At 36.4% G+C, this 25,669-nt stretch overlaps 2 protein-coding genes and 1 long non-coding RNA gene across 8 annotated transcripts in view; all 3 read left to right on the plus strand.

The window, feature by feature from the left end:
- The window catches only part of LOC123870565 (thymosin beta), a 27,190-nt gene extending 22,401 nt beyond the window's left edge, over positions 1-4,789 (plus strand). Inside the window, exons 3-6 of one of the 4 annotated variants that reach the window (XM_045913930.1) lie at positions 660-773; positions 1,067-1,180; positions 2,671-2,784; positions 3,858-4,789. In XM_045913930.1, coding sequence (XP_045769886.1) covers positions 660-773; positions 1,067-1,180; positions 2,671-2,784; positions 3,858-3,997 — 482 coding nt within the window. In that variant the 3' untranslated portion in view covers positions 3,998-4,789. The remainder of the gene's footprint in view (positions 1-659; positions 774-1,066; positions 1,181-2,670; positions 2,785-3,857) is intronic. The other 3 variants (XM_045913932.1, XM_045913931.1, XM_045913933.1) reach the window with 3 other exon arrangements.
- The window catches only part of LOC123870577, a 16,761-nt gene extending 11,717 nt beyond the window's left edge, over positions 1-5,044 (plus strand). The window contains exon 3 of the long non-coding RNA XR_006797102.1: positions 4,940-5,044. This is a non-coding gene — a long non-coding RNA (uncharacterized LOC123870577). The remainder of the gene's footprint in view (positions 1-4,939) is intronic.
- Positions 5,045-8,107: 3,063 nt separating this feature from the next.
- LOC123870547 (putative bifunctional UDP-N-acetylglucosamine transferase and deubiquitinase ALG13) lies at positions 8,108-24,934 on the plus strand. Of its 3 annotated transcripts, none has more exons than XM_045913904.1 (16): positions 8,108-8,277; positions 8,520-8,770; positions 8,848-8,945; positions 9,537-9,691; positions 12,148-12,168; positions 12,254-12,715; positions 13,193-13,489; positions 14,221-14,408; positions 17,792-17,902; positions 19,045-19,153; positions 19,395-19,586; positions 20,226-20,374; positions 20,841-20,974; positions 21,435-21,530; positions 22,022-22,209; positions 22,825-24,934. In XM_045913904.1, exons 2-16 carry the CDS (start codon positions 8,540-8,542, stop codon positions 22,944-22,946), a joined length of 2,553 nt encoding a protein of 850 aa, XP_045769860.1. In that variant the 5' UTR covers positions 8,108-8,277; positions 8,520-8,539; the 3' UTR covers positions 22,947-24,934. The 3 variants fall into 3 exon arrangements, with proteins under 3 accessions (XP_045769860.1, XP_045769859.1, XP_045769862.1); XM_045913903.1 differs by having other exon boundaries at positions 8,109-8,277; positions 19,042-19,153; XM_045913906.1 differs by lacking the exon at positions 12,148-12,168 and having other exon boundaries at positions 8,109-8,277; positions 19,042-19,153.
- Positions 24,935-25,669: the final 735 nt, after the last annotated feature.

A 25,669-nucleotide genomic window follows, 5' to 3' on the forward strand; every position in this document is an offset into this window, starting at 1 on the left:
TCATTTACATAATCTTCGATTGTGTAATACGCTATTTTCAGGAGCATACTTTTAATAGGTTTTTTAAACTTGTGTTTAAAATTGGTATTGATTAAATGCTATTCAACACCAATTTGACATAATATTAGCATTTAGTGTAGGTATGTGTCAACAAATCTTTGCTACTCGGGGTATCAAAATTTTATATAAGAAGATAAGGTCTGGCCTCAAACTCGTCAACTAAATCCACAACAAAAATAACGCTATCGATCGATAAGATTGAAATAATCGCAATGAGACTTGATGCCCCACCCAGGCGACACACACACAAAAGAACAATGTGTACCTACCTACTATCAGTAGGTAACCAAATTATTGACTTAAAATATTTTTAAAACCCACGACAAAGGTAATATTATATGCCTCATGTTTAAAAGGTGAACTAGGGGTTGTGTGTTTATGTATTTATGTGACACAAAAAATTGCATCAAAATCGGTCCAAATTATTTGAGAAAAATGGTCACAGATATACACACAAGCAATCCCATAGGTCCATGCCATAAAGGGGTATACTGTCTTTGACAGTAAAACATACTACCGAAGGTACCTACCACACTAATACAAAGTTAAGGTGTAGCACAGGTGAAATCAAACGATCATTATATTAATTGTTTTAACAGACGTAGCGCAAGAAAAGCAACACACAGCTCTCCTTCACGACGTAGAACAATTTCAGCCTTCGTCTCTAAGAAAAACAGACACCGTCGAAAAAATAGTCCTACCTAATGCATTAGGTATTCAAAATGGGTGGCAAAATGCGCTGTTATTAAAAGTTAAAACGGCTTTTGTCCCGTTTAGCCAATTTAACAAAGATTTTTGAGTTACGATTTTAATTAATAAAAATCATTAATCTATAGCTTTCCCTGTTTTCTACTAAAATTTCTTATAACTTGTAAATAGCATGAGTGCGAAATACCGTTTTATTAACATAAAGTGCTAAATCGTAATAATTTTAAAATGATAGTTTTTTTCTTGTGTACTTTGCCTTATTTTGTGACGAAAATTAAATCTTGTCTATGATTTGCAGATGTTGCCACTGAAAAAACTCAAAAGTCCCTATTTGATGGGATCGAAAAGTTCGACGCCGCCAGTCTCAAACACACAGAAACACAAGAGAAGAACCCGCTTCCTGATAAAGATGGTACAATATAGTTTTATTTGATATTCTACGTAAAATTTACTTTTATTCAATAAGCATGATGAGTGTTCATTAATTATTGCAGCGATTTATAATTATTTGATAAAATGCAAGGCTTTCCAACGATTCATATTGTAAAGAGTATGAATTATGTTTTTAATAGTAAATTAATGACATTTTGCAACAATTAATTATAAATTGAGGAGCTGGCGAACAAAACGATGAAATTATGCTTCTGATCAAAATACCTTTTTTTTTACCTCGGGATATTTTGGCTCACTGAATCTCAATTCATTTCCAAACAAAATAGCATCACACTGTGCTAAAATTGAACGCGAAGTTCATAATCTTGATCACAGCGGTACAATACAGTTAAGTTTCAACAGCTTTCATTCAATTTTTTGCTTTTCCTGTAAAATTTAATTTTGTGCAATTAGTTACACTGTTTTGTTCGCCAACTCCTCAGTTATTAAGTACTTAATACGTACTAAGTATATAATAATGAGTATTTAGTTGGTGAGTATAACTGAAATTAATCTTCACATTAATTAAAATTTCTGCGCAAAAAATATTTTTTCTTATTTATAAATTCACTAAAAAGTTGGAGAATTAGTTTTGTGTTTTGAATTAATTAATTAATTGATTATTCAAAAACGTTGGTAATCCTTGTAACTTGACATGCTCTAGCGCATCATTGTGAAGAATATTACTATAACTTATCAATTTTGTCACAATTATTAGCTTACGAGACACGCTTTTCCTTATTACATTTACGTGTTAAGTTTAAACTGTATAGCATGTATATTTGTTTTCTATGTGATTCAAATATAAAGACCATCGACAATGTACCTACGTACATACTTAGTAACCCTTATACCGTAGTAACCAAGCTTTTATCACACTCAACAATTTTTTCCCTTGGTTCGGTATTCATTGTTTTTATATGTAAAGAAAACCTCCAAAAAATTCGATTACTTAAAAAACAAGCAGAAAAAAAATCTAGTATAAGTTAGATATTTCAAATATAGCTATGGTCTTCACATTTTAATCGCATAATATGTGCTTTAACACAACTTAAATATCATCATCATTGTCAACCGATAGACGACTTCTGGACATAGGAATCTTGTAGGGACTTCCACGGTCATGCGTCGCTTGAATCCAATGGCTTCCTGCGACTCGTTTGATTTAGTCTGTCAACCTAGTGCCTGCCTAGAGTCTGCCAACGCAGCATTTTCAGCCCAAGGTCACAATTCTAGCACCTTGGGTGACCCCAACGTCTATCAGTTTTTAAGCTATATGCCCTGCCCAATGCCACTTCAGCTTCGCAACCCGATGAGCTAGAGTAACTCTGGTTCCCCTACGAATCCTCTCATTTTTGATTTGATTACGTAGAGGAATTCCAAGCATAGCTCTCTCTATCGCCCGCCGTTTATACATAATGCAGCTTCTTTACTTATGTTTGCCGTGCACGATTTTTTGCTTCAAACCAGTTGTGGCAGCGGAAAAGGCGCACCAGAATCTTCTAGATGGAGTAGAACACTTCGACAAAACCCAAATGAAGCATACGACGACTGAAGAAAAAAATCCCTTGCCGCCCATTGAAGGTTTATTTTTTACCGCTTTATTTTACGCTTTAGCATGTACATAAAACTTTTATAGCCTGACTAGAAAAATAAAAACCTCGCTATGTTGTGGGAAACTAATGATTACCTACTTATTTATAGACTTAGTGTCGCAATGAAAAATGCAATTGAGGCGCCCTAGAGAATAGGTTTTTTATTTTTCTAGTCGAGCTTTAATATTCTTTATTTCTCTTATTTATTAAACTGTAGCCGATGCTCGCGACTTCGCCCGCGTGGATTTAGGTTTTTCGAAATCCCGTGGGAACTCTTTGATTTTCTGGGATAAAAAGTAGCCTATATGCTAATGCAGGATATTATCTATCTCCATTCCTTTCAGCAAAATCCGTCCAGTAGTTTAGTACACACACACACATACACAAAAAATCGCCTTTATAATATTAGTGTGACTAGCTAATGCCCTCGACTTCGTTTGCAGTAATATATAGGTTGTAATAAACCCCGTGGGAACTCTGTGATTTCCTGGGATATAAAGTATCCTATATCCAGGATGCAAGCAATCTCTATACAAAATTTCATCAAAATTAGTTGTGATTACACCATGAAACAGACAGATATACAGACACGTTTTTTCATTTATAATATGAAGATAGATATGGAAGTTTACGTAGAACAGATTTTCTAAATCAGTGTAACAGAATTACTATTACCATAATGATTATTATTATTGGGTTGACTAAGACCTCGCCTTATGGTACCTGCGCTGGCCTAAGAATAGTATTGTGGTAGCTATGTAGATGAATACTTAGTATAATTATATACAGATTATCCTGGGTCATAGGTACTTAATAATTTTAGTTTTAGTTCGGTCGTGGATTCAAAATATTTGATATGCGTTTGATTTATGTAGTTTATTCCATGAATGTGAAATTAAATATTTCTGGAGCAGTGTGGTTTTGTAACTAGGACCTGGATTCGTTTCCCAGCAGGCGCAAGACTGCATTACTTACCATACCACACGGTGAAATTGCAGTCAAAGGCTAACTTAAAGTGTAACAAAACTAGCTTTTTGGCTAATCGAATTCTTTTTTCAACAGCGATTGAAGCAGAAAAGGAAAAGAACAAGTTCTTGAATGGAATCGAAAACTTTGACCCCACCAAGTTGAAGCACACCGAGACCTGCGAGAAGAACCCTCTGCCCACTAAGGACATCATCGAGCAGGAGAAGACGGCCTAAACTACCTTCCATTATTTATCGCAACTATATATCGCTAGTATCGCCGTATTTTAGACTCGATTTAAGATTTAATAAGACCAGCTTGCGACGTCCGTTTGTGGCAACACTAATTGTCTATGCCTACTCCCCAAAAAGTAAAGCCAGTTATCAAAAAAAATATAACTATATCCCCTAAAAATATTCTATAATCTAATCTAATAAAATAAACGGACTCCGTGAACTGGTTTTTATCATTAGATTGTAGGAACCAAATTTTCTATGTCACTTTTAATGGTATATATATTAATATATCGGATAAGTGTATTTTACGAGCATTTTATTTATTTTTTAATGGAGAGTAAATTTTAAGATTGAGTACTGATTTTATTTTAAGTTGGGAACACACTGCACTCCGGATTCGTAAATTACTGTATTCTGCAATCGCTTTGTGCTGTGTTCTCTATATTTTAAACTAGAAATTGTAAGTATTTTTTTTCCATGAGATTCCACGCGTCGTGCGATGCCTCTGGTCAATTTAATTTATTAGGAGTGTAGTTACCAAGTCTTTTAATTTCAAATTTGGCAATTCTTTATCATTTTAACCCAGAAGTAAGATTGAAAATCGTAGGTTTAATACTAAATGCTCAACTGCGTATATTAAAGCTAAGATTGTCTAATTTGTTAGCTGTTAATTTCCTTGTGATGAAGATGAACAATAAATTTTTATACTGTCGTATTACATGTATCCAAAAATTCATTTTTTCAATTTTATAAGACGCCAACGATGCCAATAAAAACGATTTATATCAAAAAGTATGTTTTACAGACGGTGCTTTTTCTAAAATATAGAAAAAAAAAATATTATTTTTGTTTAATTTCATATCCTCTCATATAGTTTATAAAATTATAACTTAGACAATAAATACGACTAAATACCTCTTTAATTCGTAACGTATTATCTAGTACAGTCCAAATCTGTTATAACAACATTGAAGGTACAACGATAATTAGGTCGCGACAGCCGCTTGTTGTAATTACCAGTGGTTTTTACGCTACAAATAGCCGGGATTTATAGTATTTTGGAAATTATAACCAAAGTGTCACCTATAAATGTAACGTTTTTATCTTGTAACACTGCTAAACTCTCACCATGACTAAACACAGACTAATAGACAAGAATGGTGCCTTTGCCAATGGCACAAAAATAAAAATGACTTCTCATGCGCCTTTTAACTTTTAGTGTCAAATATCATCAAAACTACGATTTTACTCCTTATTTTGAAGGTGAACAGAGGTGAACCCTTGGTGTACTCTTTCATTGTTCCTAGGGTGAATCGTTCTGCTGATCATAGCATGATCATAACAGTTGACCCATAGAGTTAAACCATCCCAGAATTTTAAATGTTTTGTGGTTTCGTACTCGGTATAAAAAAAATTAGTTATAGATTGATATAGATCTATGGTCAGCCACGGCCCACGTGGCATGATCCCAAAGACCTTACATAAGTGTAAGGTCTTTGCATGATCCAACGATTGTGGCAAGCAAGTGGCAAGCACCAAACAGCAAATATCGGCAAACACCACAGAGTACTTTTTACATACACATATTTGACTTGTAATCAATCGGATTGAGGGTCATGAGCCCATCACTATTCTCACAAATTAGTCGATACTTTAATTTATTTCTTAAACTGGACCTTTTCAAGTAAAGATTTTTATATAAACCTATGAGGAGAATATTGTCATTGTCGCAAATAAAATAACCATAAGCCTACGTTGTCGTATTAGTTAATAAATTGCGAAAAACCAAATTAAATTTGAATTTCGCGGGCAGGCCGGGCTCATGACATGCTTGCCAACGCTCGTCTTTGATCCGATTTACTGCAAGCCAAACCATAGCCAAAACACTGTGTATAAAAAGTACTCTAAACCAGGCTCTATTCAGTACTTAAAATTTCTGAAGGGGATTTCCCCCGAATTAAATAGGGATGGCGTGCCTATGCCGCGTGCAGAGATACTTAATGCACGCGCCTCACGCTTGTGGCAAACAACATACAGCAAACATCAGCAAACACCATGTTTGGCTTACCCACCAATCTGATCGAACAGCAAGGGCCGCTCCCAAGCGTTAGCAAGCATACGCAAACACCTGTCCACACGCTTGCTGTTTGTCGCAACCATGTAGATCCATCAGTAGATAGAGGAACTTGGAGGAACTATAATAATAGGCATTGCAATAGCAAGTCCAGCGTAGGTACTTTGCAATGACTTTCTAAGCATGGACACATCGTGGCATACAACACAAGAGCCCAAACATGGCACACGTTTCTAAATTCACCCTATGTAGCTTCAACTGCTCCATTTATACATTGCCGCTAACATTCAAGTCCTGTAAACTAACCTCAGTGATTAAGCCGCAATGTAAATCGATTATTGCACTCGAAGCTGAATAAGGTGATTTTAGAAGCAAACTTGAACAAAAAATGGAATGGAGTAGTGTAGCACTATTAATTTTTGTTATTTCTTTGAGAGATTTTTCGTTTTTGTAAATATGAAACTATTATACTATATCTATACTATATAACTATTATACTATTCTGCTCGTGCTGATTCACTGACTGACTGACTGACTCATTTGATCACCTCTTCTGTAAAATTTTGTATGTTTTTTTTTTACCGATGGTTTCGTATAGAGGACAAAAAATGTTTCGGAGGAAAAATATGTATAGAGCTGATGATTGAGGATTTCGGTGAGGAGCACGGCCAGGGTATTGAAGATAGGTCCAGGGGGGTGCTCGAACAAATGTCACTCAGAACTTCATCCAATTGACAGGGAGCTGAAAAATAAAACCAAAATGGCGGATTCAAGATGGGGCTTGAATCAAGATGGCCAAAGGCCTCCCACCAGCCGACCTAAACCAATTAAGAAAAATCTCAATCGGCCCAGCCGGGAATCGAACCCGGGACCCTCGTCATACAAATCCACCGCGCTACCACTGCGCACCGGAGGTCGTCAAAAGATCTATCTATACATATAATATGTTTGTGCACGCTAATATCAGAAAAGGCTTATTCGATTTAGATACGGTTGTCATTAATATATTGTAGTAAGCTTCACTTAACATTTAGTGTTTATTTCATGTCAATTGGTTCATAAATAAAAAAGTTATGTCAATTTAAAGAATCACGGCGAACATTTTTAACGTACAGATACACGCCTCGCGCCTGAGCGTCCGTGGCTATATAAAGCGCGCTGAGAGCTATTCCACGCGAACGAAGTCGCGGGCACAGCTAGTAATAAAATAAATGTGATACAATAATGGCCAATAGATTTTACATTGAACAAAAAAAAGCTACTCCACAGTTTTGTTTTTCCGACATTCGTGACGCGCCCTTCCATCTGTCTCTTTCCGATGTGCGTGAGAGAAAGGAATGGAAACATTGTAAATAATTTTAGATATTTCTAGTGTTTTCAATGGTTTTACTAAGTATTTTACACTTTTTCGCATGTTATCTTACGTAAATAAAATTAACTTACCGGTGGTAAGTCACACCATCTTTTTTCTGCGTCGTTAACGTATTATTTCGGCACTTTTTGATCGCGCATTTAGGCGTCTTGACAGCTTTGCAGTCAACATGCGACTAATGAAGAAAGTGTGCTTACACCGAGTATAAGCACACTTACTTGGTCCCATGTTATGCGCGCCAGTGCGATGTCCTTGCTTAGAAAGTCATTGGTACTTTGTATTATATCAAGTAGTTAGGTATATTCAATGGTATATATATATATTTTTTTTTTCTTTAATCTGGCTTTACTCTGATTAGCCAATGTCAAGTTTGTGATATTTTTAAGTTATTGAATTTATACAAGTATGGACTCCGTCTGCGCCGGCGCCCGCCGACATACGCGCGGCGCCCCTTTAGAGCGCTTCCCAGTCAGTTCCAAAAAACACCAACTAACACAAAAAGCCAGCCACTCTTAACAAAAAAACACTCCAAACAAGCACAGCACGCGCGCCAGCAAACGCCATCGCAGACGAAGTCCAAAAGCAATTTTCTAATGGTATTATAGTATAATAGTATCGTCAATATCATCAACTTTTTTTTCATTCAGTGTTTTTCGTCTGTGGCATGGCATTTTTTTGCATTGGCTTTTTGAACGTATTTTGATTTTCCTTCCCGCCGGCTCTTGACGGTTGGTTTTGGCACGTGCAATTTTTTCTCTTGAAATAATATTCCGCACTAGTTCTAGTTATAAAATTTAAACACCGATGCTGACTGCTGGGATATAAATTATCTTGGTGAGTGCTATGATGTGATTTTTATCATAATGTACGCTCTATTTATTGTGCACGTGTTGTGTATCGTAGACAGCAAAACAACCATTTGCATTTACCAGTCAATTTAGCTAGGTATAATTATGGTTGGCAAATTTACTGTGATTACAAGACATTTTCTTGATTAGTATTGCGAATTTCGTCCCTAAATTCGATCGGAAAGTGTCGGTGCGAGAATAGCGTCATTTGTTTTTGTTTATCTACAGATCCTTAGAAGTGTTAAACAATGTCGCCTTCCCCGATACGTTGCCGTGGGACCTGGAAAATACACAAGCGTTCATCGGAGCCAGACCGCTGGCTCGATGAGATGGGGTTTTTCAGGAAACATACCGCCCGAGACGCCAGCTGTCTTTTTAGGGCCGTGTCTGAAAACATTTACAATACGCAGCGGTATTTTCATAAAGTTCGCATGGACTGCGTTCAGTTCATGGCAACCCATCGCCACCTTTTCGAGGGGGTAGGCTTTTAAACTCTATTTCAACTTGAGATACCTCAAAGCTCAATTTGATCCTAACACAATATTTCTGTTTGTAGTCCTTAAATTGCCCATTCCAAAATTATCTGAAAGAGATGTCAAATCCTTCAGAATGGGGCGGACTCATTGAAATATCTGCTATGAGCCACCTCTATAGGTAAGAACCACAGTTTCACTATGTGATTAGGCACTAAACTTTTTTCCACTATATTACAATCATAGTTACACTACATACTGACTCCATTGCATTTAGATATCAATGTAGAATTTGTAATCAATATCAATAAAGTAAAGAATATAAAAAAAAAAATATCTTTATGCTAATAAGAAATTTAAAAGCCATATTTTCATACTTTAATAGGTACCTGACATGATTTGTATTACCTTTGTATACCTAACTTATGTTACTATTTATTTTAAGTTTCCTTTTTGCCAGACTAAACAAGTGGGCCTTGTTTAGATAATAGTCAATGGCCTCCTCAGCAAATAACAATGTATTTCAATGTTTGTTTCAATATACTACATCCTGTTTAGCTTAGTTTCAAATTTTATATCCACTAATTAAGTATCATGGTTTTGTTTTAACTGAAACCTGATAGAGATTTCATATTGTATTTCTTTAAAACTCATTTCAAATACCAAAATGCTTTCTTAAAATTCAATTTTAAAGCAATTTTTTTATTACAACTTGTTAATTAATTCTTTACAATTATCAGAAAACTATCATCAATATGTATAATCATTGCAGGCGTGATTTCGTTATTTTTGAAGCCAATAAAGGTCCTCAAACTACTATATGTAATGGCTACAAGGATACCATATACCTATTCCACTTGTCTGATACTAAACACTTTGATGTGGTTCACACTAAAGAATTCATAAATGCATCATCATTTTGTCAGTGTAAGTTTTGTACCACCCTAGCACCAAACCTTTGATACACAGTCAAATTCTAGTGGTTTTAGACCCGTGGCTAAGTAAATTGCCTTAAACAGTACTATTCATTTTGAACATTTATATTGACTCTAGTCTTAAAATAAAAGAAATTGAATGAAGAAACTATTTTATTTGGGAAATTTGTGAACCAGTAGTTAGTACCTTGCCACATCACTCTTAAACAGCGAGGTTGTCATGTGGCTTCCGCCACCACTAATGTTTCTCACAGATTTGAGTTTGTGTCAAGATATTTTGTTCTTATCCAAAAAATTGTGCCTAGTTTTCCAAAACAAACAAGTGTAAATGATAGTACTGCTTAAAGCAATTCACTTAGCTACAGCTTTAAAATTTCACCTTTGCAGTTAATGTAATTGGTTGAACAAAAAGTAAAATAATGCAGTTTTACGTTTTATATACCTCATTTCTGATTGGTATGGTATGGCTCATGACCATTTTCCATTATAATAGCAACAAGGTTACACATATAATAGTATGTTTTGGGATAATATTACAGTAGGTTTCCAGATCTTTCCACTTATAGTCCTATCTGTACAAGACAAAAAAATGTAAAGTACAGCATTTCATGAACAATGTATTTCCTTTGGTAGGATTACTTCTTTGTTTATTGGAATATTTATGGTATTTCATGTTATTTCATACTAGTAACCATTAGTCACTTGTGTTATTTGTTGAAATTGGAACCTATTTATTGGAAATTACTTATAACATAATAATGCAATATTTAAAAAATCTAAACTTAGGAACAAATTATAAAAAATAAACCCTAGAATTATCCTACTTCTTATAAGTATATTTTTCTGAAGTTTCACTTTAGCTACACATATTTTTTTGGCAGGCAATTGCTGATAATGGTATACTGCCAAAAAAAGATTGTGATTATAATATTGATTGTTGTCAAGGTTTGGTACTAGGGGTGCTTTTGATATATTTTTGACACAGCATTAATGCTTTTATTCAGTTTGCTTCCATAGCAGCCTACAGTCAGTATAATACTGGAAGATTAACAGAAAACATGTAACATTGATCATTAGATTGCCTTACCACCCAGTTGAATGTCCTTTTCTCATTATAAAACTACAAGGTCTATTTTCATTTACAAGTACTATAAGTCTTAGCCAGTGGCGTAACTGGAGTGGCAAGATGGGCAAAATGGCAAGGCCCCAAGCCGGAGCGTGCCCCTGGCCTGTGAGGGCCAGGAGCACAAGAAAATTCTAACTATTAATTATTATTACCTCTAGTATAATGAGGTGGCCAAATTAGTAATGTCCTTTATTAGTTTCATATCCAATTAATTTAAATTAGCCACCTACTAAATTACATATACAAATTAAACAAAAAGGTGTATCAACATTTGCACACATTTGTAAGAAAATGATATGGCCTAGTTTTAGAATGCACATTTTCTCTCTTGGTGCTGGTTCTAGTAATAGTTATGCTCGGGGAATCCCTGATTTCTGTTTTGAAGTATAGAAAGGCTCCACTATGCATAAAACATTTGATTGTTTCAAAGTCGGTTCACTTTCTTGAAAGAGGCCAGAGGGCCCTATTGCCACGGGCCTCTAATGGTTTAGTTACGCCACTGGTGAAACGCCTTAGTGAAATTTTGATTTACTTACTGGAAGTTATTGTCAACAAAAATGGTAAAGTGATTTTATAGTGGTCTATACAATAATATATTTATTTATGTTTGTATTTGAAAGGCTTTCTTTTCTGATAAATAATAATTACTCAGAAAAATATTACTGATTTCAAATCTATACTAATAAATAAAATTGGAGTGTCTGTCTGTAATTTCGAAATAACTACCTCATATTAAGCTCCTATGGTTATTTGAACGATACCAACACTGAATCACACGTTTTTAAAATTTTTGTCTGTCTGTCTGTCTGTCTGTCTGTCTGTCTGTCTGTTTGAAAAGGCTAATCTTTGGAACGGCTGAACCGATTTTGACGGGATTTTCACAGACAAGTAGAGGATTGACCAGGGTGTAACATAGGCTACTTTTTTAACCGACTTTCAAAAAGGGAGTTGTGTTTTTCTACCTATGTACACCGAAATCTCCGAGATTTCTGAACCGATTTGCGTCATTTCTTTTTTAATCGATAGAGGAACTTTGCGACATTGTTTCATAAAAAATTTGGAGTCCAACTCCTCAATCCTGATGCTGCAGGGGATCTGACCAATCCACGCGGGCGAAGCTGCGGGCATCAGCTAGTCATAAACTAAATTTTTTGTGTATTAATATATGTATAGAGGTATTTTTGATGCCTAATGCTGCCTGTATGCTGTAGGATGTCATAATATTGCTATAGCTAGATAGGAACAATTAGAACTTTTGTTATTTTACTTCTATATTCTTAAAACTAATCGTAATATTGCTTATCATTTTATTGCATACCAAGTATTGTCCACGGCAAACAATGGTAAGGTTTCAAATATACATTTTTTGAACAAAGTGTGATATTCAACCAAAGTTTCCTGTTTCAAATTGCATATAATATGTTATAGCGTTAGTATACGAAGTACTATACGATGGAGTGTACCAACTGAAGGATTTGCCCTATGCAGTGGAAAAAATGCTCCACGACAATGTTCCGTCGCACCACGTTGAATATTTCATGTCAGAAAACGTCGAACGTCGTAAGAAACAGAAAGAGAGATCTAAAATCTTCATTGAAACTCTGAATGAGAAAGATAAAGACAGCAATAATAATGCTTTAGCGTTGAAATGCAAGCATCATATGGAGGATGTGGAAAAAGCAAGTTTATTCAAAGAATCTTTAAGCATTCTGGTATTCAACCGTAGCTTGATACATCTTGAGAATGTCTGTATGAACTGTTTGAACGTCAACAGCGCTAAAGACTTGCTGGATAACGGAATTACTCCATTCCCATATAAAGTAGCTAAGGCTTTGGATCCGGATATTTATCGGAATATTGAGTTTGATGCGTGGATTGAGCTAAGGCGAGGTACTGTTATTTCTGAGCCTGGAGTGTATGTTTTTTGAGAAAACTTTTCAATGGATTAAGTTCGAAACATCTAAATATTCATCATCACTATCAACCCATTAATTATATTATTTACCGGCCTACTACTGAGAATGAGTGTCCCCTCAGTATGAGGACTTAGACCATAGTCCAATGCTAACTAAATGCAGATTGGCAGACTTCACAACATGTTGAAAATATTGTCTTTTTAGTTTTTTGTTGGTAGTAGTATTTTCACGACTTGTTCTACAATTTTGTTCAGAAGCAAAGAGTGTCTGCCAATCGGAAGTGAACGTGATCATGACGTAACTTTAAAAATCAAACATTTTATAATATACACAAACTTCAATGAAGAGTTTTCTATTCTCACAAAACTTACAGTCGAGGCTTGGGAGATCATTTTAGCTCACTTTTTCATATGAGTAAACGGAATTATTACGCGAAATTACATATTTACAGAACTGCGTTATGGTACTGCAAGGTATTATGATGGGACGACTTTGCAAGTCGGTGTCAAATGTCGTTGTAAATTGTATCCGGAACAACCAGTACCCTACAATTGCCACATCCAGGAGATGCATCCTGATGGAGGACCCTGCGTGGTCTTCATCGAGGAGTTGGGAGAGAAACGAGTCCTGAACTTTGACCAGTTGGAACCCTTACCTGTTGAGCAAATAAAACCTTGGGCGCCACCCTACAGATATTCGCGGGCTAACTCCCAAGTTTTGAATATAAGTCAAATGTTGCAGCAAATAGGTGTGCTTTTTTATATATTTTTTGTATATGTTTATTGTTTATTATATATATATATTTTTTTCATTTATATAATATATTATTTTGTGAAACATAAAGGTTCATACACATTGTGGTGCCATTCATTTTATTTGTAATTACACTTTTAGGTTGTATCAAAAACTAATACCCTAAAAATACAAAGACAGAAAGGTTAATTTTTACTGCACAAATTATGCGTTAATTTTAGAATTTTGTATTTTATTTTATTCAATTAAATTTTTTCTTTGTAATGAGGCTTGGAACGGTCTGATATGAGGAAATTTTGAGAAACTTTTGTTAATATTAATAACTTTTGATATTGATAATTTCATCATATAGTTATGTGGCAGCTTTTTTCATATAACTCATTTGATACAATCTTATTTATCTGTCATATTCGCCATGTTGGATTTTTCATACTGCAATATCAATATGACATATGAGACACTGAGACGAAATTGTCTTTTATCAAATTCTTATGAGTAGTTTTGAGTTACGATCGAACGTACGAATATACACACAAAAACAAACTCAACAGCACTGCTGAAATCATTTGATTGGCTCCATAATGTGTATTGTCTTATTGTTTGTCTTGTTGATTATATACCTTGTCGCATTGATTTAAAAAAGTTACCCGATATAGTTATTGTAAATCAAAACCATTTACTAAAAATATTCATCATATTATTTCATACTCCATATTTTTACGTCAGGCAAAATAACACGCAAGCAAGGGATGAGCAAGGCACGTAAAGCCAAAATTGAGGAAACCAAGCCATCGGAGGATGCTCAATGCGAAACATCCGTCCAAACGAAGATGGGCAATTGCCCAGACATGAGCTGCTATTTCCAGGCGTACACCTACCCGCACCTGGACTATACGAACTTCCAGCCGATGCCCGTTAGTTTGTTGCATGAATGAAAACAGATAAAATATGTACATTGTACAAGGAATTGTATAGTGCCCGGTAAACAACTTGAGCATTGACGCGATTGGTTGGCGAATGGCGGGTGCACGCGATTGGTTGATCAGTCGGTGCGAGTGCACCTGATTGGTAGATACGTCGACTTCCCGGATTCGCCAGCCTTCAGGTCCAAGCTGTTTGCCGGGCGCTATATCTGTAGTAAAACTTTAGTAAGCGCAGTTTGAGGGCTAGTTTAGAGCTTATTTTGCTCTAAAAATTTTCACTTTGTCAGCAGCGTATACGATTCGAACAGTACTTATCTTGTGAATAGGGTATTTTACCTACTCTTCGTGGGGTTCCGTACCTCAAAAGGAAAAAAGGAACCCTTTAGGATCACTTTGTTGTCTGTCTGTCCGTCTGTCGTGTCTGTCAAGAAAACCTATAAGGTACTTCCCGTTAACCTAGAATCAACAAAAAGGCAGGTAGGTCTTATAGCACAAGTAAAGGAAAAAATCCGAAAACCGTGAATTTGTGGTTACATCACAAAAAAGATTAAAATGTGTTCATGAACAAATAATTAGATTTTCAATTTTCGAAGTAAGATACTAAGTGGGGTGTCATAATATGAAAGGGCTTTACCTGTACATTCTAAAACAGATTTTTATTTATTTTTTTGCATAATAGTTTTTGATTTATCGTGCAAAATGTCAGAAAAAATACCTGAGTACGGAACCCTCGGTGCGCGAGTCTGACTTGCCCTTAGCCGGTTTTTAGATTTTTTCTCGCTTGGTGTAAAATACCCTAATGCTTTTGTGTCACACGCTTTCATGTTGATGAGTGTTGTTTAATGACTTTTTTATTTAACTCTGTTACGATTGTACTACTGTGGGGATGGAAAACAATCATCACACAAGTTCAAGTACCTAGCCAGGGTAGAAAAGCTGCCATCGCGCGTTCGGATCATAGCTTATTACTCATTAGTTAGGTCCAGTAGTGCCATTTACTTAAAGGATATTTATAAGCATGCCACATTACCAAAATTTCCAAAAAAAATATACATATAATATGAAATTTAACTTATATAAAACTATGTTAAGACTTGATATATTATGCTAACTTATTTTAGAAATTCGAAATATAAATATATATTGTTTGTCGTTGAAATGAATCTACTAACGAAAGCATTATAGATAAGCAAAATATACTATCTTGAGTAGTGTATTTTTTCTAATGTACTTCTTATTTTCTAAATAATACATATTGTATGGCCCCAAAAAAGGTTACTATAAGTTGTAGTGATTTTTCCTGTGGTTTTTATTTTTATGTTGTAGTCTACGACTTCGAATTCGCTCATTAACCTTTACTCACACACAAACATATACACATCTTAAAATATTCATAAGTAAGGAGGAAGGATTGTAGACATCAATTTTATTTAAATAAGCTTATATTCTTCAAAATTAATATTTACTTAATAAATAAATTGCACAACTTGTTTAGTAAATAAAACAAAATAACAATAAATGAAAATATAAAATATTTCAGCACAGCAAGTGGGATGCTTATGAATGCCAATCCATATCATAGCTTTCAATGAATAGATGGCGTTGATTCTGGTATTTTTCGAGTATCTGCATCTTTTTCTTTTTAATATTGCTAAAAAAAGGATGCAAGATGAATTTTAAATAACTTAATCGAAAACCAGAAGACTTACGACTGGCACTTAAGATCACGAGGTTTGCCAGTTCTAAAATATCAAGTTTGCCTGTCCTTTTCTTATAACATTAATAAGAAAAAGATGTGAATACTCTAAAATTTGGTTACAATCAGAATCAGTACCAGTAGCTGTAGTTTAGTGCTTGTTTAGATGTTTATATTTTGTAGTTTAAGCGGAATTTACATTACGAAATTTGTGGCACGAAATTAGTTTCACGACATTAATTTCATTATCAATTGCACGTGTAAACGTCTAATGCATGCATTACGAAATTAGACGTTTACACGTGCAATTGACAATGAAATTAGTTTCGTGAAACTAATTTCGTGACGTAAATTCCGCTTTAGTGTAGACTAGCGACCCGCCCCGGCTTGGCACGGGTGCTATGTAGATAGTAATAATATGTGTCAGTGTGGAGTGATTAATAATATTACTATTATTATGATTATATACTACAGCAGGATGTCTTTATATACAACGTTTACAGCAAATTTTTTTGTGAGACAATATTTATAGAAAGCTTTTCGTATAATATAGACAATATATCAATGACTTTTTTGTAGTCTTAATCTTAATTAAGACTACAAAAAAGTCATTGATATATTATTTGATCATTGATATATTGGTTATAATGATAGAATTGTTCCTCTTAAGGATCAATTCTATCATTATACGTATTTCAAAAGAAAACGCTAAGATTTTCAAGGGTTCAAGCTCTCAGTCTGCTTGATTTCTTCAGACAACTTGAACAATTATCGTCATATTTCGACAAATTAAGCCAAAATAATATTGAACTATATGCATAACCTTCCCCTTGAATCAATCAATCTATTGATGAAAACCGCATTAAAATCCGTTGCGTAGTTTACAAGATCTAAGCGTACAGAGGGACAGACGGCGGGAACCGACTTTGTTTAATGCTGTGTAGTATTTTTTTTGTGTCATATAAGTTGTAGTTTTTCTATTTATTTATTGTAGTTTAGAATCAATTTTGACTATGGTAAGGAGTAAAACCAAAAATTGTAACTTTATAATTATTTTTTATTGTTTTATTCAGCATTCTCTAGGTACAAGCTATAATAAGTATTTACGGGTTTTCCACATGTTCTTTTTATTTCTCTATCCCTCCTCCCTCCAGGGCTATGGCCCTATAACTATTGTAATTTCTAACAGAAAATCGAATTATCAAATTTTGAAAAAAAGTATAATTTTTAGATGGATTTTTGAAACAAATCTTAAGTTCACCGACTAAAAAAAATCCTGACCAAAAATGCACCATAAGTGGTCAAAATTTCAAGCCCTCAGCCCTTAATAAAATTGCGGAAAAAATAAAACAGACAGGCGTAAATAGTGAAATTAGGAAGCCTATAATGTAAGCTGGTTTTATCCTTTTTCATAGGGAGCATTATGACGGGGATAGCAATACATTTTAATACATCAACTTAGGCTTCCTATAAAAATGCTTTACTTTGAATAAAAAAGTGTTGAAAAAAGTTTTTCCATACAAAAGTTAAGGTCTAGAATGCCCTTCTGTGTCTACATATGTTTCCTGCCAAGTATAAATTAATTACCTTCAAAGCAAGAGTGATTATGGCATTACCTAGGCAAGCGCGCACCAACCAGGCACGATCTCACAATAAAATAGTTTTGAATGTGTTCCAGGTTGAGATTCAAGCACTGCCCCTAATGGTGGACTGCCGGCCGGCGGGCGCTTCGCCCCATGAGATCGTGCAAGCTTCCAATGGCGCTCCGCCCGAGAACAATCAGAACCAGGTATGTAGTCCTATACTTAACGACATTTTTATTCCTATAAAAAATTTGAGTGCAATATAGGAAAGGTTTAGCGAATTAGCCAGCTGAAGTGGCAGTGGGCAGGCCACGTCTGCTGCAGAACTGATGGCCGCTGGGGCAGACGTGTTCTGGAGTGGAGACCGCGTATCAGCAAGCGCAGTGTGGGACAACCTCCAATCCGCTGGACTTAAGAAGGTAGTGGGAAGTGGGTGGATGAGGAAGGCGGAGGATCGTGTGTAATGGCGCGGCCTATGTCCTGCAGTGGACGCAAACAAACTGATTGATTGATTGAGAGGAAAGGTTTATTGTCTGCATAGACAAGGCACAGTCCTTGGCAATTTTTTTTTGTCCTTAAACAGATTGCTTAACGCACGCGAGGGAGTAAAAGTACCCCGTACAAAAAGTCCCCCAAATAGTGGGCAGACTGGACCGCACAAAAGTATGGGGAAGTCCTCGAAAAAATAGAACTAACGTTCCAAGGCGCGTCTACGAACAGCGGATTTCAGTCCAGATTAAGTTTGCTATCTGAAATATAGAGATGGATCCAATATTCTCCTCAGAAACATCTTCTCTTTTTCCCAAACTTGAAGTAAATTACAACACATCGTAAACTTAGAATATGTGCTATTTTTAGTACATGTACACATCGGTCCTGACCTCAGATTGCTGGGATATTGCAGACATTGTATATTCAAAACTTTACCTACCATACCTTTTAAATCTTTTTTTACAATTTATTTATTAATTTATTCAAAGTGTTTTTTTAGTTGAAATATTTGATCTTATACTTGATTGTAAATATTACATATACAAAGCACAGATACCTTCGATTTTATCGGGCATCCCACTACATCTCATGTCTTATAGAAGCAGGCGTTATTTTGCGGAAATCATGATATACAGACCTTACAATGCTTAATTGCAAAGTGCAATTAGACATTGTACATTAGACATTGTAAGGTCTACATCTCCTGAGGATGCTCCGGTGTCGGGGCGAAACGCGCGTCAGTGGTATTGGAATTTGTGTGGTGCTACTGCGCACTATACAGATTTCGTTGGTTTGGCGGATTATAGCAAATTAAGCTTTTGGTTCCTTGTACATCTCATGTATTTTATGTTAGCAGGCGGGTGGCAGCGGTGACACAGTGCCGCAGCCGGGGGCCGTTCCAGCGTCCGTGCGAGCGTCTACCCCTGCCACCAACGTGGTCACCACGTACTCAGCCAACTACAATGGTATGTATCGTGGACATAGCTGTGTTTGACGCAAAGCACGGCTTTAGCAGGCGGGTGGCAGTGGTGACAAGTGCCCCGGCCAGGGGCCGCTTCAGCGTCCGTGCGTACCTCTGCCACCAACATGGTCGCCACGTACTAAACGTACATACGCGTAAAAAATAATGCTACGTAGGATCAAACTAAAAACTAATTTAAATAAATCTCGGTCCGCTGGTATGTAAGTTTGTTGTTGGTGTCGCAGGCGTGATGAACCCGGTGCCGCCTCCCGTGCCCATGGGCGTGGGCGGCGTGGGCTACGGCTGCGCGCCCTACCCGTGCGGCGTGAAGAGCGTGGTGTGGTGCGGGCCGCACGCGCCGCCGCCGCCGCCGCCCGGCGTCAACCCCCACGTCTATAAGAGCGTCCAGCCCAACGGCGCCGACTTGCCCATGAATGGTAAGTCATCGTCAGCCCATCGTCAGCTCACTGCTAAGCACGGGCCTCCTCTCAAAATGAGCAGGTCATTAAATCAAGGTTCATGAGATCAACTAGGACTAAATAAAACTATTGTGCATAAAAATTAATAAAAATCTGAGAATGTACAAGTAAAGCCTTTTCATATGAGACCCCACTTGGTATAGTTATCTTACTTTGAAAAATGAATATTCTAATTATTTGTTAATACATTTTAATTTTTTTCTCAACCACAAATTCATGGTTTTCGGTTTTTGACGTGACAACGTCTTATAATTTGATACAGCCGGCTGCACGCACGAAAAAACATGACTCATGCGAGGTAACGCCGCGATCGGCCTTTGTTGTTACGTTCAACTATCGTCAGTAAACCGACTTTACAGACAACCAATTTTTTCCTTTACTTGTTCTATAAGACCTACCTACCTGCCAAATTTCATGATTCTAGGTCAACAGGAAGTACCATATAGGTTTTCTTGACAGACACAACAGCAGACAACGAAGTGATCTGATAAGGATTTTTTCTTTTGAGGTACGGAACCCTATAAAGAATAGTAAAATGTTTTCAGGTGGTTGGTTGGTCAATGGTTAATGTATAGAACATACATATTTATTGTACAGATATTGCGACTCTGAGGTTCTACTTCAACCTCGGCGTGGACTGCATGTGGGCCGCGTACGGCGCCCCGCCGCAGGTGCCGCTGCCGCTGCCGCACCCGCACCCGCATCCGCACCCGCCCAGGCACTACTCGCCCCGGGACATCGCGCAGGTATGTTTATAATAGGTTTTTGAGCGATGGATGGTAGGACCGTGGGGCCCAGGTGTCTTAAGATTTATCTGAGAGATATACCTCTGTCTCGTTTTAACTCTATCTTAAGTCTAATCACAGTCAAAGTGCGCTCTCTAGATCTCACCCTAAGGCTAGTCACGCTTTGGATGTGTTTTCGTACGAATTTCACTCGTGCAAACACTTACGAAACGTATGCACAATCCCGATCTTTCAAATACTATGTAAGCGCGCAGACTGGGTGACAGTTAGGGTGAGATCTATAGAGTGCACTCTAACTTTGCTTAGACTTAAGACAGAGTTAAAACACACTCACATAAATCTGTCTCGTTTTAATTCAACCTTAGGTCTGAGTAAAGTTAATGTGCGCTCTATAGATCTCAGCCTTAGTCTTACTGTCACCCAGCCTGCGTCTTCCATAGCCTTAGCCATCTGTGGTTGTCAACAGGACATGCAGCAGGTCTCCTTGCACGAGCGCGGAGCGGGCGGTCCGCACGACGGGGGCCACAAGCACAAGCCGCAGGACAAGCCCCCGCTCAACCAGTCCAAGGGGCAGGGCCAGCGACCGCTAGTGGGGCCCAGGTACTGACTAGGGTCAATGGTCCACTAGCTGACCAGACCATGTCCCAAGAGTTGAGCAAAACGCAAAAAAGTAATTTAATTTTTTTTCAAAAAAAAAAAAAAAACTTCCACTGCGGTTGGCTCTGCATACTTTTCAGCCCGCACATTAAAGCGCATAAAATCCACCATTTTAATTTTTTAAGAATTTTATGTACCCAGTGACACGCCAACAGGACGATTCTAATGACGTATCAATTATCAAAATCGGTTGAGCCGTTGAGTAGTAACAAACGGACATACGCACAGGTAAAAAACATAACCCTATTGTCGGTCTTCGCCCATTTAGGCGGGTTTTTAAGCTACCTTATCAAATAAATGACACATTAATATATTTATTAGTTATCAGTAAAGATGAAGTAGCTTAAAAAACCGTTTAAATGGTCCATTGTAATATAGTATTTTGGTTGTTTCTTTGATTTAGATTCAAGCGTGGCAACAACCAAGATGGCAACCAAAATAACCATAACCAGAACAAGGGCCACAACAACAACACGCCAAACAGGGGACCAAACCATCGGTATGTCTCTCTTAGATATTTCACCAGTTTATTTGATACTAGATGATGCCTGAGAAGTCGCGGGATTTAGGTTTATTTAAAAATCCCCTGGGAACTCTTTAATTTTCCGGGAAAAAATCTGCCTATGTAAATTTCCGGGATGCAAGCTACCTTTGTACCAAGTTTCATACAAATCGGTTAAAACGGATGGGCATTTAAGTCAGTAAGGTCTTTCACTATATCCGTGCAAATAGTTACGTGGATCCGTGGCTCTGTTGCGCTGTGATTGAAGGACAAACCAAGAAACAAACACTTTGCCATTTATAAACTATAAGGTTTGTGCAGGCAATCTCAATCTCAGGAATAGCATAGAATAGAAATATTTTTTATTGAATGTTCAATTCAAAAGTACTTTTACGAGTACTTTTGAATCGTCAAATGCATATCCACCACTGGTTCGGAATGCCTTTCCTCACAAAGGAGCCTTTTAGAACAAAATGGTCTGTTTTCAGACGCAATTCACACACGGACATCCGCACGCCGCACCCGTTCGTGCCCGGCGCGAACATGGGCGCGGTCAACGTGGGCGCTGTGCCGGGCGACGAGTGCGCGATCGAGGCGCCGCTCGTCACCTACCCCTACATCCCTTACCCGCCGCCCATCTACCCGGTGCAGTACTACCCGATAGAGCCTGACCCAAGTGAGGACACTGCGACATATCTATCATCATCAAATTTTGAGAGCATGTTTCTGAGAAAGAGCAATACTAGACCAAGATGAAACTACAATAGCAATTGTCATCGTCAAACTCATTAAAACACTTTCTGACCAACAGAGTTGCTCATATATGGAATAAATTGTCCAAGGATGTGGTTATGTCAAGCTCTATTAACCAGTTAAATAAAAATCATACAACGTTACAGGTCCCCATAAATCAGTACACGTGCTCACGAATCAGCATACAACGCTGCACATCCCAATGAATCTGTACACGCGACACTTAGCCATGAATTGGTACACAACTCACACATGCCCATGAACACAACACCATGTAACATATGCCCACAAATCAGAACACAACGTGACACATGCCCACGAATCAGTACACAATGTGACAAATGTCCACAAATCAGCATATCATCAGTAAACCTGTGTGATACCGGTTAAGACAAAAATATAGATAAGAAAAATTAATTATTAATAAAAAATTTAAAAATAGATTTCAGTTTTGACATATTATATATATTCTTGTTTGTTTTTTTTTAATTTAACATTACATAAATTGACACAGTGTATTTATATTTGTTTTGGGCAGATATGATGGGCATGATGGGAGGCATGGGCTACGTGAGCTACGAGGAAGGGGTCGAATACGCGCCGGTGCAGCACTTCTACCCGCCCCCCTACCCGCCGCCGCACCTACCCGAGCACAAGTAACGCGGCTACCGGCGGTACTCACTACTCCTCTACCTGGCTGAGATCTATACAGAGTACTTCGATTTACGGTCTAACTGATGATCTGATGGTCTGTTAAGCATCAGCCAAACTTGAGCGACTAAGGGCCGATTTTTCAAACGACATATAACTTTTATCTGAAGAATAAATTTGAATTTTTTACAGTTTTGTATAGGGATAATGTCAAATTTCTTTACCAGATTAAAATTTATTTGACGATTGATAAATCGTACAAATGCGCGCGTGTTCGTGGGAATATTTTTTTTTGCGCAATAAAATATGCGCTTTACTTTGAGGTGATAAAAGTTAATACGCTATATAAAATTTTTGAAAGCTTGGATTTGCTGCCAATGTGACTCGACCCAAAGTCGAAGTACACTGTATAGGTCTCTCTTACTCATGCCTACTGCTTATCGATATGGTCAAATCTTCTATGTTGCAATGTTTATTTACTCGGTATTCAATGTTTTAGCCCCCTATACAAACAGTTCGTGGGCTTTACTACTATACTCTAGCCACGGATAAAAGTTAACATAAGGCTCTCTCTGTTAAGTAATTACATACAAACGACAAAGACAAAAAGCCAGTTGGCGTTGATCCAACCAATCATAAACGAGCCTGTTTTTCGTACTACTCTATCTGCGAAAAAAAGTTAGTATGGAAAATATAACTCGTTTATGATTGGTTGCTCACTCAAAATGGTTAACGCACACTGACATTTTTGTCTTTGTGATTTGTATGGGATTACTTAACAGACGGCCTATATTCTCTCCGTGGAAGGAGTATGATAAAATTACTGATGGGTTTTTTGAATTTCAAATTTTGAGTGAAAAAAAGTTGAAAAGTTATACAATATTTTATACGAAATTTTAACAATAAAATCGCATTTTTTTTTCTTACCAATCAAAAGGAGTATTTAATGATTTTATTTTCTATTTTTTCGATTGTTTTGTCAAAATTTCGTGTGAAATTGTAGTCTGTAATCTTATGAGATTACATATTGCTTAATTTCGAGTAACTATACACTATTACCTTAAAGTAAAATAGACCTAAACATCATTCGTTTAAAGTAGTTAGTTAAGTAATGATATTTTTTATTTCTATAATTTTTTTTCTCTGAGAGCTGACTAGATATATGGACAAACTTGTATTTTAAAGCAATGGAAATTAGGTCCATTTTACTTTGTTTTGTTACAATTGATTTTAACTGTCTATAAATTGAATACCGAGTTTCATACGGTAGTTATACATTACAGCTCAGTATAATTTGTTTCAGTATAAGTTTTGTAAAACACTATTTTGTTCAAATCTAATATATATTTTTATTAATACATAAAACTATGCACTTAAATGAAACAAGTTTTCAATGCACCGTCAATGCAAGCGCGAAATTTAAAAAAAGTTTATTCTTAGTATATTTAGTATGATACCACGAACATTCTTATACTATACCGATCTGTTAATTAAGATCAGTAATCACTATTATTTCCCCAATAATATCAGTTCATTCGCAGTTTTGGATGTTAGATAGGTATTACCATTTCACCGGTAATAAAACTATTAATTCTCTATCTCACTAATATGTAATGATAGCAGTATTACGGTGCTAAGTAACCTTTTCAAAAAACTAGAGTCCCACCAACTAGCATACTCTAAGCACTAACACTTAACACACACTAAATTGAAAAGAGAGATAGTACCGTCTATCTCTTTTTTTAAATCTATGACATTTCATCCAGTGAACGATAAAGCATAGAAGGCGTGTTTCTAACAATTTTAAACCAATTCGCGTGAACTGCAGCAGGCTCTTGATTGGTTCGTAATATGTGTCAGCAACGCTACCATGATTGACCGACTCATAGTGACAATTATAGAGGTACAATCGAATTGAAGATAATAATTGTACCGCCCATCACAGTAGAGATTTCGCCCTAATGGAGTGTACGAAATATTTCTATGTTTTGACGTTCACTGTATAATTCATCTAGCGTCGGAGCAAATGAGCGTAATTCGCAATATGTCAATTTTTAACTCAAAATTTGATCGATTTTGGATTCAATATTTTTTATCTCACTTAACATTTATGAAGAACATATCAGAAATTAATACTTCACGTAGTTATTATTATTCGTTTTTTAAATAAAATGTAAGACAACTTTTTTCAGTTTAGAACTGAATAAAAAACTTAAAGACTGACATAAAATTAGTAACAGGGTTTTGGCTTTTACCAATGTTCAGTGTTTTAGTCATAAAGGTGATCGCCCACTTACTTACATAGGAGAGTTTTGCTGACCCAGTTTGGTATTATTTGTTTATTTATTAATTAGTGCCATTTTTCATATTATAAATAGCTAAAATGCAGAAAAACAAGAAATATTTTTTATAAACATTATGAAACTGTGAAAAGTGTAATATTAAAGAATTCTGTGGTGTTGTTTGTTGTTTAAAACAGGTGTTGTTTAAAAAACAGACATGCAGATGTATCTATACTATCTTGTTTATAAATACATCGCTTCTTTTTCTCTTAACAGTAAAAAAATAACGGATTTAGAATTTAGGGGGTCGCCTCCTATGTAATGGGTGCACACCTTTAATAAACATAAAAAATTGAACAAAGAAAAAAATGGGTACAATTTTCTTTTACTCTTACAAATTGACCCTTAACGACAATTGCTCATCGAAAAACGGTATACGATTTAAAATTA

The sequence above is a fragment of the Maniola jurtina genome, chromosome 12, assembly GCF_905333055.1.
Source record: "Maniola jurtina chromosome 12, ilManJurt1.1, whole genome shotgun sequence".
In the NCBI taxonomy this organism is placed as follows: domain Eukaryota; kingdom Metazoa; phylum Arthropoda; class Insecta; order Lepidoptera; family Nymphalidae; genus Maniola; species Maniola jurtina.

Coding starts and splice junctions, on each gene's coding strand:
- LOC123870547 (XM_045913903.1), top strand. CDS start 8,540: ATGTCGCCTTCCCCGATACGTTGCCGTGGGACCTGGAAAATACACAAG. Junction 17,903..19,041: donor CCGAGAACAATCAGAACCAG/GTATGTAGTCCT, acceptor ATTTTATGTTAG/CAGGCGGGTGGCAGCGGTGA. Junction 22,210..22,824: donor CCCGATAGAGCCTGACCCAA/GTGAGGACACTG, acceptor TGTTTTGGGCAG/ATATGATGGGCATGATGGGA.